General features: G+C 39.8%; 2 protein-coding genes and 1 long non-coding RNA gene across 3 annotated transcripts in view; 2 read left to right on the top strand and 1 right to left on the bottom strand.

Annotated features, from left to right (window-relative positions):
- LOC118333272 (nuclear RNA export factor 1-like) overlaps positions 1-9,036 on the top strand; it is a gene marked incomplete at its 5' end in the record, with an annotated part of 10,302 nt that extends 1,266 nt beyond the window's left edge. The window contains 19 exon segments of the mRNA XM_035668840.1: positions 398-572; positions 670-753; positions 853-957; positions 1,169-1,249; positions 2,040-2,109; positions 2,438-2,526; positions 2,657-2,764; positions 2,885-2,994; positions 5,393-5,429; positions 5,777-5,845; positions 6,055-6,110; positions 6,299-6,406; positions 6,589-6,647; positions 6,763-6,878; positions 6,976-7,018; positions 7,109-7,187; positions 7,912-8,094; positions 8,190-8,250; positions 8,342-9,036. Coding sequence (XP_035524733.1) covers positions 398-572; positions 670-753; positions 853-957; positions 1,169-1,249; positions 2,040-2,109; positions 2,438-2,526; positions 2,657-2,764; positions 2,885-2,994; positions 5,393-5,429; positions 5,777-5,845; positions 6,055-6,110; positions 6,299-6,406; positions 6,589-6,647; positions 6,763-6,878; positions 6,976-7,018; positions 7,109-7,187; positions 7,912-8,094; positions 8,190-8,250; positions 8,342-8,380 — 1,672 coding nt within the window.
- LOC118333274 lies at positions 5,239-10,992 on the bottom strand. Its single transcript, XR_004796966.1, has 3 exons — positions 10,855-10,992; positions 7,869-8,077; positions 5,239-7,236 (listed from the first exon to the last, which is right to left on the bottom strand). It is a non-coding gene; the product is annotated as an uncharacterized LOC118333274 (long non-coding RNA).
- A 118-nt stretch (positions 10,993-11,110) lies between these two features.
- atg2a (autophagy related 2A) overlaps positions 11,111-15,705 on the top strand; it is a 23,498-nt gene continuing 18,903 nt past the window's right edge. The window contains exons 1-5 of the mRNA XM_035668839.1: positions 11,111-11,312; positions 11,706-11,868; positions 12,622-12,771; positions 12,965-13,067; positions 15,289-15,433. Of these exons, the coding sequence (XP_035524732.1) occupies positions 11,142-11,312; positions 11,706-11,868; positions 12,622-12,771; positions 12,965-13,067; positions 15,289-15,433 (732 nt within the window). The 5' untranslated portion in view covers positions 11,111-11,141. The remainder of the gene's footprint in view (positions 11,313-11,705; positions 11,869-12,621; positions 12,772-12,964; positions 13,068-15,288; positions 15,434-15,705) is intronic.

Raw genomic sequence — 15,705 nt, 5'->3', positions numbered from 1 at the left:
AACTTTGTTTGACTACTTTATCTCTGTTAACTATTCTGTTTTATTTGAACTTACTGGTGACTTACGAGCCATACAAACATTTAAAGTACTGTTACTTTACTTACTTTTTTGGGATTCCTGCCTACTTTTTAACTCTAAAATTGTAATGAGACAGAGAAGATCATTAAACTAATGCATAGAAATTTAAAAAATGCCTCATTCTGCTCCAGTTGTTACGGGGTAATGCAACCCACAGAGCAGGTACCTTTTTTTTTATGGCAGAAGAACAACATTTAAGTTGGTTCCTCTTGACATAATGCAGGCAAAGTTCCCAAAAAGGTTCCTAGGAAAAGTTCTTACGGTGGACGCTACAAAAAGAGGGTTGTTTTGATATATGGCCTCATTTTTTCTTCTTCAGCAACCCATATGGAAGACCTAATAGGAAAGGAGGAGATGGACGGTTTGAAAGAGATAGACGAGGCAAAGGGGGAGGAGGTGGTAGAAGAGGAGGCGGCGGCTATAGAGGAGATCGAGGTGGAGGAGGCAGCAGTGGCGGAGGAGGGAGAAACCGGTCAGGATGGTACAAAGTAACGGTGGGTATTCACTGGGCAGTCACCACAAGACATCCATATTTGTACATCTTAACCTGTTAAAAAGAGATCACATATTTCTTTCTTGTCTGTTTGATAGATACCACATGGAAGAAAATATGACAAGAAATGGTTATTGACAGCTCTTCAGAGCATCTGTTCTCTTCACATCCCAGCTGTACAGGTGAGGCTCAGTGCTGTCTTGAGATGAAGATGAAGATTTTATGGAAAGTGTCTTTGTATGTATGAATGTTTATGTCTCTTTCTTCCCCTGTCTGCCCAGTACCATGTTGACCACAACAGGGTCCATTTCTATGTGGATGATTCGTCTGTTGTCAGTGCTTTGCAAAAGTGTTCTCACAAGATCACAGACACAGATGGTTATAAGGTATGTTTGTGTAATATTAGAAATCTTACTCTTATTGCTGCAAGTCTGCTATCCTTAAGTTTACCTGCAGCTTGCAAAATAGTGGCTACAATGTCATCAGTCCATATCCTATCTTCCATGACCTCTATGAATAACTATAAATTATACGTTATCTAAAACTCAACATGTGTACGGTTTATCTCTATTTACCAATCTCTCATATCTCTACAAGGTGGAAGTGCATGTCAACCCCAGCGCTCCACCGTCCTTCCTGCTCTCAGACCTGAAGCCTGAACACTTGGAGCACCTGAAGGTAAGCTAGAGGTAGTAAAAAAACGATCTCAGGGGTCTGAGTGTGGCTGTGAGTATTTGTGTGTCTCACAAATACTGGTTAGAATTTAATTTAAATATCTCTGATACTCACTGAGTGAGTACAAATTAAAATACATGAACTAAAATACAAATATAAATAGGAAAAATATGCTGATTAATGAAGTGCATGATTTTTGCGTTATGGTAGCTCACCTGCTAGAGTGTGTGCCCAATGTACAAAGACTGAGTTTGATTCCAACCTGTGGCCCTTTGCTGCATTTCAGCCCCTCACACACTCACCTTTCCTGTCACTCATCAGTTATCACTATCAAATATAGACAATAAAAGCCCTAAACCAACCTCCTTGCATAAACATAATTTGGTGCTTCATTTACACAATCAACCACGTACACCTCACAGCATTTGTTGTTGTTTCCTTCTGTGTTTGCTTTCATTCATAGTTAGATTAGCGAGCATTAAATAATCATGATCAAAACATAAAATCAAAGTTAATATAATATCAATAGCTGGTAAACAAAAACAATATACATTGATTGCTGTGGGAACAAAGGAACTCTGTAACCATGGACAAACCCTGAATAAAGTAATTTGGTGCCATATTTTCTAAGGAACATACTTTTGGGGTGTTTTAGGAATTAATTTTTTAAGACAAAACTCCCCATTTTTAAAAAGTTAACTCAATTTGGAATTCTATTAATATGAGCCTTTTTTTTTATTATTATTTGCTGTTGAGATAAGGCCTCTCATATTAGCTTTTGTATCTTTCACAGCAATGCATGGCAAAACGTTTTGATGGCTCCCAGCAAGCATTGGACTTGAACAACATCCTAACAGACCCAGGTAATCATTCTCTCACATGAACTGTATGTATGACATGACATTGAACGCATACAAGACTAATAGTTACAAGTAAATGTGTGGTTGTTAGTATTTATACACAACTTCTAAACTATTGAATTATACAAGATTATACAGATCTAGTCTGTTTATGTTCTAAATATAAGGTCACTGCAATGTTGTTTTATTTTGAGGATTCAAATGATAATGCAGACAATCTGGTGATGAAACCTTACTTTCTTGTATTACCGTACGAAAGTGATATTAAATCCTTTTCCAGTTTTGTATATCTATGTAGTATTTTGATTGCTAATTTTATTTTACGTGATAGACCTGGTGTCCCAGAACATTCAAGTCGTCTTGAATAGGAAGACGAACATGGAAGCTGTCATCAAGATTATTGAACAAAACATTCCAGAGGTAATATTAATACATTTATATAGTTTGCTAGAAAATAAACTCTTTTGCTGTTGTCAAAATGTACCTGGTTTCTAATTAAGTGGTGGGTCAAACTGAATATTCTTCCACGCGTCTCTCCGGCTCTTTCCAGCTGACGTGCTTGAATCTGAGTAACAACCGCATTCACAAACTGGATGAACTTGCTGAATTGGTTACCAAGGTCCCTAATCTGAAGACCCTCAACCTTTCCCACAATGAGGTAAAACTGGCTGCTCGGTTAATCTAGATAATAATTCAGGCATGAATTGCGCCCTTAGCCCGATTTATTTTTAGATCCTCTTCTGACACAAACTCATTCTGTTTCTGTGTGGTCTTCCAGCTGAAGTCAGACCGGGAGCTGGACAAGTTGAAAGGCCTGAAGCTGGTGGAGCTGTGGCTGACCAAGAACCCTCTGTGTGACCTCTTCAAGGATCATGCCTCTTACATCAGGTCAGTCAGTGATTTTGGGGGGTGAGGGGAGAAGATTTTACTGAGTGGACATGGTAACGTGACTTTGTGTGTGAGCAGGGGTGTCCAGGACTCTTTCCCGCATGACAAGAGTAGGCACTAATGTGCTACGAAAGGAGATTAAGCAAGCCTCTGTGTTTTTGTAAGATTATCTGTACAATAACTGAAACCACTTCCCCAGCAGTCAAGGATGAACATTTGGACCAGAGGCAGCTGACAGTCACTGTTAACTCCATGTATATATGTATGTGTGTGTCTTGTGTGAGAGAAAAAGGAGGAGAATAGAAGCCCATTAATTAATTTGTAATAGTTAAAATTGCACATTGCATCCCACTTCATGATTAACATTTCCTTCACACTGCACCTGAAACATTTCTTGTTTACTTCTTACTTCCAAAAGTTGGAGTTGAGGACATCTACCCACGATGCAGTTCGACATGGCTTTCCTTTCAGCTTGCTTTAACTCTCCACAGTTTGAGCAGCCATCTTCTCTCTGCCAGTTATTCAGCCTCTCTGTGGGACATCCTTTCAAGCTTTGTTTTGTTTTATGGTTCTCAGTGATGCTGTTCCCAGCACTCCCCTGCTGACATAGTGATTAGTTGTCCCATAAGCTGCTGTTAAACACCATCACACTGCTGATGAGATATAACTCTGAGAAGAGGCACTTTTTTTAAAGAGGACATTCAGCATGACAACCCTCTAACACAATTTACTATGAACTGCTTTCGAAAATATGAATCCAGAACAATCTCTTGAGCAGTACTGTAAAACAGTGTAGGTTGTTGTTGGAGGGCACTCCACAGTTGCTTTGACAAATGTTTGGATGAAACAAAGAAAATCCACAGCCAATGATTTCCTCTCCCCTCATAGTACCCATGCCCACTCAGCCCCCTGTATCAGGCGAGTATGGAAGGCTGGATAGCCCATGACGGGTAAGATCCCACCTCGAAATCTCGGGACAACCTAAGGCAGGCACAGTCACGATTACTCGGCCTCAGTCCCTGTGAGCCGTGACTCACTAAGAGCGCGACGAGAAGAACTTGTGAAGACGGGACTCCACAGGAAAAGCTGTTGGGCTGAGGCGGAGGGGAATATGAGTCATTCTCAATGACCAGTGATGGGCCAAAGAGAAAAAGCAGTCTGTCTCTTCCACTAAGTTGGTTCTCTTTGGCTTAAAACAAGCCTCTGCTGTTCTGTGAATGATGTGGAGAGTTATACCCTTAACTGACCTCTGAGGGAAATATGTTCTGAACTGAAATAAGTCAAATGAAAAAAAGTGAAAATACTTCCCTCTTCCAGTTTCTGATGGCTGTGACCAGTACAAAAAGCTCAAACATTAAGCAGAGAGAGCAGTGTAGAGAATTATCACTCAAGTTGAATGCTTAATGATTTCCCAGCCCCTCTTTAAACAGTGGCTTGGGCCCAAATTAAGCAAAAAAAAATAAATGCCTACAGCATGTAGTCCACTTACTGCTATTGCATGAAGACCCATCTCTTCAGAATTGATGGTGCCTATGAGATATTTAACTGTTAAGTGTTTTGCTCGTGCAGCAGGGGGAGGCTATAGAATGCGTGGTGGGACTGCTGGGTGCAGCTCACTTTGAGGCCGGCTGTCCTTTTTGTCCAGCTCTTTTCTCAGGTTGCCTTTCATTGCTGATAATCTTGGGCGCAGACACCGACAAATTTACTCACATGATAAATAGTGAATGAATGTTAAACTACTTTTACTAGGGTTTTTTGAACTTGACTTTATTTTTTATTCTTTTTACCCAGACCCTGTTTTGTTATTTGGTCATTTTGTTATCTGTTCCCCAGCATCTTGGCCAGAGTTTGAGGAGGGGGGTTAACACAAGACTGGTGGTAACCACCTCTCTCCCAGAAATACATAATCTCTTTATTTTGCTAATTCAAAATGGATGTGTTTACTGGTTTTCAGCGCAGCCTGGTAGATTGTGGGTCTCTGCATGTTTGTGTGTGTTCGTAGAAATGTATTTTTATGTTGCTTCCCCATGTCAGATCTGTGTATATCTCCGTATTGGGGGAGAGGGTGAGTATACCGGCTGGTAAGTACACAGAAAAATGTCAAAGGGCACAGCTTGAAACTGAAGAGGAGTAAGGACGTGTATGATAAGTCCTTTTTATTGATTTAGTTGTGTACAAACCTTTTGTGTCTCATGTATGTATACATGAATGTATTCTCCCAAATGTTTTTGACAGTGTAGCACCTTTTTTTTTTTTTTTTAAATTACATCAACTGAAGAGCGCAAAATGACATGACTGACAGTGGTATCTACATTAAAGAGCATGATTTATCTGTGTGTGTGTATGGGGTGGTTTGTGATGATAACTTTACCGCTCCTGATTTTTGTTCCTGTACCAGTGCTGTGCGGCAGAGGTTCCCCCGGATTCTCAAACTGGTAAGTCAAAAAAAAGTACAGCATGAAAATGACATGGGCCCAGGTTAAATATCTTGTTTTTAAGGATTTGTTGACATTGCACCAATTTGATCCGTTTAAGCCTAAATAGAAGCAGTCATCAGAACAGCACACAAACAGCATTTGATAGTTAAGGCACCCTACTATCGCTGAAAAAAAGAGCGCCTTCCTTTGTTTGTTTCTATTTTTATGCCTCTAATAACACAGCCTTGTTTCCTTTTTTTTAATAAGTTATTGTGTGTTTTCTTGAAATAATACATTTTGTGTAATAAACTTATAGTATGTGGATGCAGTCCACTCATATTTTCTCTCGTGTGTTTTCTTTTTAGGATGGTGATGACCTCCCCCCACCCATTGGATTCGATGTGGAAACGCCCACCACTATCCCCCCCTGCAAGGTTACTTATTTTACCTCATTGATTGTATACTTCTATTCAAACTGATTTATTGATGATGTCTTGTAGTGTACATGACAGTTAGTAGGCGCTCTCCAAGACATTCATTTCTTTAGTAACACACTTCAGAAGTGTATGTTTAAGCTGCAGTCATAAGCCAGTCGCTGTCTCTGTTATGTACCTGACAAATGTTTTTCCAATTGATGATGCAGGGCAGCTGTTTTGGCTCAGATGAAATCAAGGCTCTCATCCTTCGGTTCTTGCAACAGTGAGTATTTAGCCTTTTATGTAGAGGATCTTCTTACAACAGTCAGTTGATCAGTGCTTCTCCAGCCTTAATGTGACCCAGCCTAGTGACTGATTAACCAGCACTGCTATTTTTGGTACTTCAGTTCCAGAAAAGGGTCTGTCACAGGGACAAACACAAAAAGACTTACTGAAGTTACTGTATTGCAGGTACTACAGTATATACGACTCGGGGGACAGACAGCCGCTCCTGGATGCTTACCATGATGGAGCGTCGTTATCCCTCACAACACCTTATTCCACCCAGAACCCCTCCAGGTAAGAACACACACATTTCTGTAAACACCTAACACTGATTAACACATGACGGAATGTCAGAGCTTTATTAAGTAATTAATTTTAAAGATTTGTGTATGTAGCTCCACCCATCACTGCCTGCCCTGATCCGAGTCCCTGCTATGTTCACATTGATTCAATCTGTCCCTGACTTCTGGTTCTAGGAGCAGTCTGGGAGAGTATCATAAAGACAGCCGAAACCTGAAGAGGCTCAAAGATTCCAGTGAGTTTCCCATTTCGAGCTGTTGACCTTTCACACCGTCTGAATCATTGAGTGCACATTTTTGTGATTTGAGATTTTTTCTTATATGTTCTTCTCTGAATTTTTCCTCCCCTAGCCATACGTTTTCGACTTCTGAAGCACACACGACTAAACGTTGTGGCTTTCCTCAACGAGTTGCCCAAAACTCAGCACGACATTGCCTCCCTTAATGTCGATGTAAACACCTACACCGTGAGTTTATTTTGTCAGCCAGCTCATCATTAGCCTTCTCGTCTCACTGGGGATCATTTCTCTGTATTCATTCAGCAAAAATGTTTTCTGTTTACAGAACACACTGCTATCATTCACAGTGAGCGGAGTCTTTAAAGAAGGTGAGTTTTGTACGTCGACATGTATTTAAACACTGCAAAGTTGAGTGTTGTTGATTCTGTTACCTAATTAGTGTCATGTCTGTTTTTCAGTTGCTGTTGATGGTAAATCCCGAGAGTCCACCATGGCCTTCTCTCGAGTTTTCATTACAGTCCCAGCGGGAAGTACCGGGTAAGTTTGGTTGGTTCTTATTATATCTTTGTTGTCATTCACATTTTCCCTAAGGAAGGGGAAATAGTACATTATTAACAACAGTTGTGGACATTCAAGAAAATGAAATTGACATGAAGACAAACATCCTTGTTTTTGCTTTACAGTCTGTGAAATAACAGCTATGAATAAGAAGATATGCTCTCTAAAATAACTGACTTCACAACAATGAGATTTATAGAAAAAAAGTCCCTTCCCATAACTGAACTATGACCTTACAGTTATATGGTGTGCTACTCCAACTGCCATGATGCTTTAACCACTAGGCCACCTGAAAGCCAATATTAATTTGTAATTAATTGCATAACTAACTAGAATGAGGAATTAAATTTAAATTCAGTTTCCAGTAATATGAAAACAAACCCAGGGACCCAGGTTTGGTTTCTGAATTAAATCAAATTCAATCAATTTGGAGAATCTTTTAAATTCTGATAGTTGATTTACACACTGTCCGACAGTTCACTTAAGTTGCCAGTTTATTAGGTGGACCTAGATAAAGTTAATGCAGTCTAATATCAATCAAAGACTCTCTAAAACAATTTTTTTTTAAAAGTGAATATTTTAACTTTTATCAAGGTTTTAATGCACAGTGGCACTAAAGGTCAGTTGTGCAAAAAAAAAGTTCAACTTGTCCTAAAATACCTGAAACAGTCAAATCTGATCGTCTGTGTTCCTCCTGTGCCAGTCTGTGCATCGTGAACGACCAGCTTTTCATCAGGATGGCAACAACAGAGGAGATCCGCAGAGCCTTCGTCGCTCCCGCTCCAACTCCATCTTCCAGCCCCGTCCCCACCCTCACTGCACCGCAGCAGGAGATGCTCACAGCCTTCTCGCTGAAGTCCGGCATGAACCTGGAATGGTCCCAAAAGTAAGTCTTTAGTCTTGGTGCGTGTTGTGTTGGCAGGAATGTTGACAATGTATTGGCTTAATTTAAAATATCTAAACGCTTATTCTCTGCCACAGGTGTCTGCAAGACAATGAGTGGGATTTCAACAGAGCGGCACAGATTTTCACTCAGTTAAAGGTAACCTGTTATTTCAACTCTCTGCATCTCCATAAAGGTGGGATCATTTTTATAGCGAAGCCCTGTAACGCTTTCTCCTTTCTGTTTGCAGACGGAAGGCAAGATTCCCGACATTGCGTTCATAAAATGAGAAGAGTGGAATCATACTTCTGTGAAATAAAATCTGCAGTAATTTTATTTATGGCTTTTGTTTTATCCTTTACTCTGCCTTTTCTTTTATTAAAAATAATGTAGATCAAGTTTACTTGTGAAAACTGTTTTCTGTTTGTTTTAACAGCCAAATGTCAAGTGTTTGACCTAAAGACTGATGTTGTGATACAATTTCAACAAATTGGTTGTCATTGTAAGTTTTTGGTCATTTGTATAAAAATCACTACATGTTTTCATAGAAATAAAGACAGATGACCAATAGTTGTTTGACCTGTGTCCACATTAATTTGTTTTATGTTTAATAATAAAACATATTTTGTTTACAACAAAACTGATACATTTCACTTCAGCTACAATATGAACAAAATATTGAGCATGAAAGTTCATTCTCGAACTTGGAAATGATAAAAAATCCTATGTCCAAATTCTGTCTGCTGAGGAACAATAAGTTGAAAATAATGAGTGTAATAACTAATTACATTAAAATGTTCTTTTTTATCCCAAGAATTATAGTAATGTATAGAGCTGTTACAATGCTGACACAGGTCATATGTCTTCAGAGCTTCATTTTTTGATAAATGTATGTAAACTTATATTGTTACAAAAGCATATAAAGGTTGGTTTTACATATTCAAAGTTGTGTATTTGTGTAGAAAGTTATTTGTTCTGTTGGATATTTAGATTGAGTTTTGATTGCAGTTCTGCTTCTACCAGACATCTTATATTAGAAAATAAAGTTTTGAAGTGGGTGCACTACTGACCTGTGATGGAGGATAGTAACTTAAAAGACTTTAGAAGATAATCACTTGATTTTACTAACTGAGACTGCTTAAAGCTCCTCTTAGCTTCAGCTAAAGTTGGGGTAATAAAAATGGCACCTGCTGTCTGGGATAATTCTAGGACACTGGATAAATGTATAATTACAAATGAATTAATTATGTTTGTGCATCATGGAATATATATGATTGAGGTGGTCTGTATGAGCTCTACCTTACACCTGCTTACAAACAGAGAAAGTCAGTACACTGGCAGACCCTTTTAGCAATTTATTCACACCGCCAGGGAAAAGGCAAGAAATATATTCAAATATATTATATGGTAATTAATCCCCATGAATGCTGCTCAGAGTAATCGCAGCCCAAGGGTCTCTCCCTCTCCTCTTGTGCCATGTGCAGGCAGTGTGGGGCATGTTTGAACTTCTCTGGATTAGGGCGTATGTAAATATTTGTTTTAGTTTGCAAATATTTAACTAGTTCATTTAGTCTTCTCCCTATGTTTGTAGAAACTTTTTATACTTCAAATATATTATGTCGCCATAGTGCGTTTGAGATTATTTGGCCAAATAAAAAAATAAATGTGTGTATGTCGATTTTCTATCACTGTTGACCAATCAGAAACAAGCCTGCATTTGCATTGCAGTTTCCAGTGGATTTATTGATCCAACAGTTTGATTGTGACCCATCACCATGGTGATTTAAATGTTTTATTCAGATATAACTGCAGGGAACTACTAACAACAATTATTTGCTGGGTCACCAATAGAAACCTTAGTCCTTAGTGGAAATACTGTTAGGTATAAAGAAATCTTATTATTGTGTAAGACTAAAATGGAAATCAGTTGACCTTGGAATGTGGAGAAGTAGAAATTCCAGTAAAGAAAATTACATTTCGGTCAATAAACAAGAGACAAAAAATATACAGCTTTATTAACTATAATAAGACATTACTCTAAACCAGAATGACATGATAGAATGCTAAAATATAAAAGTTCATAATCTCCATTAATATCCCTACCAGTCCTCAAATGTACTGTCGCTGTCATCTAAATGCTTATTGTAATTTTACTTAGTTTTGTATTACTTGTGTTTTCTTTTACCTACCTTATGGGCTCTATACTTATCATGTGTTGTTTTAATTTAAATGTTCAAATCTAAAAAAAAAAGTGTGTAATATTGATTATATCTGACAGTTACTAAATTAAATGAGTTCACTACTGTATATATATTTTTTGTCCTGTGCAATTGTTTTTTTTTTTACACCACCTCCTGCTGTAACCTGTGCAATATTCTATATAAATCACATCTGTATAAAAGCTGTATATAGTGTACTGTACAACTGTAATTCTATGTTTTCTACTTTCATTATATTTTTCTATTTTATTTTGTTATTTAATGTGCATTTGTTTTTGTTTTTCTGGAGCTGCTGTAACGTGTGAATGTCCCTCAGTGTGAGATCAATAAAGTCTTATCTTCATTTTAAACAGAACGACCTTACAAAGATGGCGCCTGGGCTGCGTCACGTCTCCCCCTGTTCCGGGTCCTTCCGTTCGTCACTGTGACGCGGCACGCACGTACGTTCCCCATACCATCAGTTGGCGTATGATAACAATAAACAACCCTGAAACAAGAGATACGAACGAGCCGGACCTGTCGCTCCTATTCGACACAAACGTACCGAAAATATGAGCCGAGACAGCGACAGACAGTTGGGATATCGTCTCGTACAGTAACGTGGGAGTCTCGTCGGTCCTGACACAAAGGATTTTCGAGTTTTTTGTGTGAAGCCTAGGGGAGAACTAGAGTTACGGTCTGCCCCTTCCTTAGCCCCCTCCAGCTAGCTGTGGCTCATTCCTTGTCTTTGCACACTTTGTGTTAGTCTGTTATGCAGTTGCCAGAGGACTGTACTCGCACTCGTTCTCCTCCGCCAGCTCTTCGCTCCCTCTCCCCGCTCTCTCTGGCCCTATGTCTCGCTGGCTCTTCCCCTGGTCGGGCTCAATCAAGAAGCGGGCCTGTCGGTACCTCTTACAGCACTACCTCGGTCACTTTCTGCAGGAGCGACTGAGCCTGGACCAGCTGGGCTTGGACCTGTACAACGGCAGCGGTGTCATCAAAGAAATCAACCTCGATGTGTGGGTGAGTGACGGCGAGCAGAGGTGGAGGCTGTCGACCTGGCAGCACTGCAGCAGCCACCGTGTGTGTTTTTGTCGGACTCGTGCACCCTAAAATGTTTCGCAACTGCTCTCGAGTTCAAAAACAATCTCCAACGTCATGCTCTTAGCCTAGCTGTAGCTCGCATTTCTTCAAGGAAATGCACTTAAGGGAAACACATCATGAGCCCACCAGATGAACTGTATCTCCCCCTCACTAGTCTGGATAGATAATGTGTTCCTCCTGCTGCCATGTTGGGTTTAAACTATATAACTATACTATAAAGTCTATACCCAGAGTGATTAGACAAATATAAAAAAAACAGTTTTCTGATATCTTTCGGTTTTGTTTTACTCCCTCCTCCCTCTTTGCTTCCAGGCCGTCAACGAGCTCTTGGAGTCTCTTGGGGCTCCTCTGGAGATAGTGGATGGGTTTGTGAGCAGCATAGCAGTGACCATCCCCTGGCAGGCTCTCCTGACTGATCACTGCACCTTAGAAGTTTCTGGTCTTCAGATAACATGTCGACCCAAGTACCGCACCAGTAAGTCCACTTAACGGCATCTTCCTGAGTCAACCTGTGTGATCTCCTCTGAACCTGCATCAGTCTGTCACCGGCTGAGTGAGGGGATCTTCCACAGTTTGATACCCAGCTGTCTCAGTTTGACAAGTGTGCTCCAAAATCACCATCATTGTAAAAACTAATTTATCCCTGTTTTTATTATTGTTTTCCCCAAACTATTCCTGAGGTAGAGTTCCTGTTATAACTGTCAATTTGGTTAAAACTGTTATTCAAGTGCAATAAAATAAAAAATACATAGTGTGAATGCAGTCTTAATGTTTTTCTAGAGCCAAAGCTGACATCAGCCCAAAAATAGTCAGTAAACTGTCATATATGATAAATAATAGTACACTAAATCCTCACTTTTGAGCAATTGTTGCCTTAAAAGTGACATTCAGCTGTCAGCTATTTTAATAATTGATCCATTTCCTGACAATTGATTAATCCAATAATTGTCGTAGCTCTTTGCTGGTCTCATAAAGCTCGGGAAGTGCCACCTGGATCTCCACGTGTACATTGTTAATTGTATGTCACATAAATTACAATGTACTAATTGGAAGTGTCCCAGTCACAAAGGTGGCTCACAGACGTCACTTAACACTACGTCTCTGTCAGAGCGCAGAGAGAAAACAAGCAAAAGCCTCATGGTCGAGGCAAGTCTGATGTAGAATAATTCACAAAGACGCCCTGAAGTACAGAAATCACTGAATCCTGTGTGCTGATATTTGCCCTCAGGTGGGGGTTGGGACTCCCAAGGCTGGTCCTCAAGTATGACCTCCAGCATGCAGCTGGCTCAGGAGTGCCTGAAGGATCCTCCGGAGGCGTCTGAGGAGCCACCTGCCCAGCTGGAAGGGCTTGAGATGTTTGCACAAACCATTGAGACGGGTGAGTTAGAGCTGTGTGTGTCCTCACTCTGTGATGCAGTGACAGTGTCAACATACAGACATCAAAATGTGCACTCTGACAGAACCAGTGGGAGTATTTCTCCCAGTGAACCGGTCTGAACTAAGAAGAGATGATTTAGAAAGATCAGTGCTAATGAACCTTTGCATGCCTCTCATCTCATCTGTGTTTGCAGTCCTTCGTCGTATTAAAGTCACCTTCATAGACACCATCGTTCGCATCGAGCACCAGCCCCTGGACCTGGAAACAGGCGTTGCCTTAGAGGTGCACATCAAACGGTAGGTCCTAGAAACAAGCTGCAAAGAAAATGAAAGACTTTTGGATTATTGTGATTTTGTGTCTTTTATTTGTTTTTGTTTTTTAATTCTATCTTCTTCTTTTTGTTAATACTGTAAGATTAGGATATATACATCCTGTAGTTCATGTAGTACATCCATTTTCATCACATATATTATGAAATACTGATGGGAACACAAGCAAATACAGACATGTTTCGTATGCTACTCTTTACAAGTTGAGACTTACAGGTAAAGAGCATCTTGAAATGCAACTTCAAAGGTCACTTTTACAGTTCGTTCAGCAATAATATATTTACAGAAAAGCCTAGTTCAGATACCTTTTAATGGATTACATTGAGCTAGAAATATGATTAGGATCAGCATAGAAGGATAACTTTATTTGTTCTACAAAATAACATTATTAACATCATCATTATTACCTTTCACCAGCTGTGACAGATTGATGGATGGTAGAATCACAAAGGGGCTTCCTGATGTAACCGGGGAACTAAAGAATCTCCCCCCAATCTTCTTTCAAATTTTCATTTCAGTTTTCTTTGGTGAAGACATCTGTTCAGAGCAAAAACACAAGATGGTTGTGATAAAATATTACATCTTTACACCTTTCGGATTGTAGTTAAAAATCAACAATAATCATAAATGAAATCAGATCTACTTTTGTGCATCTATTATTCTCACTTCATTTCACTGTTACAGTAAGAGGGTAACACTGTGCTGTGGGCCTCTTTTGTCAAAGTACACGTGTGAACGAGTGTTCTTATAAATGGGCCGTGGTCATAAAGACATAAAAGCGTCCTGTTGGGGGGGAAACAAACTGAAACACGGACCGGATCTGAAGCACTTTAGGTGATAAAAACAGAACAAAGCAGAAGCTACACAGGATGAGCTTAAACATAGTGGTCAGCATAATTCTCTCAATCTTTTCTGTCATAAAAGTGAAAGTATCCACATTTATACTCACAGCTCCTTTTTTTTGTTGCATTTCACTTTTTTTTTTATCACTCAGGGTGCTAAAATGTCCCTGTGATCAGTAATATTGTAACTCCCACATCAGCACTTATATTACAGTCAGGGGAGAGGGAAAGCAAAATGGAAGCCAAGAATTAGATTCCATCTTCCCTCTGCTCGTCGGCAGATAAGGACAAGAGGGCCCATATGAACTTGTACTCCTTAGCCTTGTGTTGTCACACAGCCTCGGAGTAAGGCTCTTTTTAAACAGGACCAATATTGACGAGGGCATTCACCTGAACGGGGTTTTATCAGTGGCTGCAAATAACTGCTGCCTGTACTTAAGGTCTCGTCAATATGTGATCTCAGGGTAGTCAGTCACCTTGACATTGATGTATATGTGTAATGTGGCCACAGCTGCTGTTGCTGTGCCAGATACTTCACTGGTTGTATGACTATAGATAGAACGTGATAATCGTGATTTATTCAAAGCAACTTTTGCTCTTAATTTATTTGATGTGTTTTTACTGCATTGATATTTTCATCTGCAGTCTTCAGTCCTAATAAAATTAAATGATCTGACAATATTATTAAAGCTGAATTTGCAAAGTAACGGTAACTGAGCTAATTGGCCGACATTCCCACCTACACACTTGTTTCATTAATCACCAGGTAGCCACTGCTGGGTTTCCGGGTTCATTTCCATCAGTGTAACCTGTCTCCTGGATGTGTATGCCGTTTTCTAACTGTGTAACTGTGACACTGGTTAACCTTTTTTTGTTATTGGCTTATTGACAAAGCTGCTCGGGATGGCTGTGTAGATCTGGCTGCCCTGTCGTCTCAAAAAGCATGAAGCGTGTTACAGGGGTTGTGTTTATTAAACAAGGTGCTTCTGCTCCAGTAGTCTATCTGATCATCTCTCTCTCAGAGATCAAGGGACCGACAGCAGAACTGTACTTCAACAACACACACTGTGGCGACTGAGTCAGTAAACAGTGACAAGATATTAAGTGCTACTTGTACTTACCATTTTTGCATCATCGGGTATATTAATGAAAACATGGTTCTCTGCCTTTACCAATGGCATCGTGATTACCTTAAACCGATGTGTTTGCTGTCACCATTAAGGTGTGGCTTCATTTGCAATAGAAGAACCAGCTTCACTTTTCACATATTTTTCTGTATGTACTGAGTTTAATTTTTGTCATGCTGCTAAATAATGTGTGTATGTGGTCGCACCGTGTTGCTCCAGGCTGGAGTACTTTGACGAGGCGGTGCGAGATCCAGCCAGCCAGACAACCGTGCCTGTCGACATCCACCAGCCTCCCGCCTTCCTGCACAAGATCCTCCAGCTGAGCGCTGTTCAGCTGTTTTACGACAGCACAGGCACAGAACAGGTAATAGACCCCACACTGCTATGGGTTCTTCATGTGTAATCTTTGTATCTATTTCTTATTTCTTGTCTTCTTTTTTACATATTTACCTTCTTATTAGCAGGCTGCTGACAGATAAAGCAAACTAGTAACAAAAAATATTGAAGAATAATTCTTGAGAAATTAGTAAAAATTCCAAATGCTTACACAATGTTCTGGCAACAACATGAGCAATCTGAGAAGAGCTGATGTGGATTAAAGGGGTTTGTAATGGCTGATTTATAGTTGTATGTCGG

The sequence above is a fragment of the Morone saxatilis genome, unplaced genomic scaffold, assembly GCF_004916995.1.
Source record: "Morone saxatilis isolate NCDOM2014 unplaced genomic scaffold, NCSU_SB_2.0 Contig22, whole genome shotgun sequence".
Classification (NCBI taxonomy): Eukaryota; Metazoa; Chordata; class Actinopteri; family Moronidae; genus Morone; species Morone saxatilis.
Note: the sequence above shows the minus strand (reverse complement) of the source record. Positions and strands in the feature narration are given on the sequence as shown.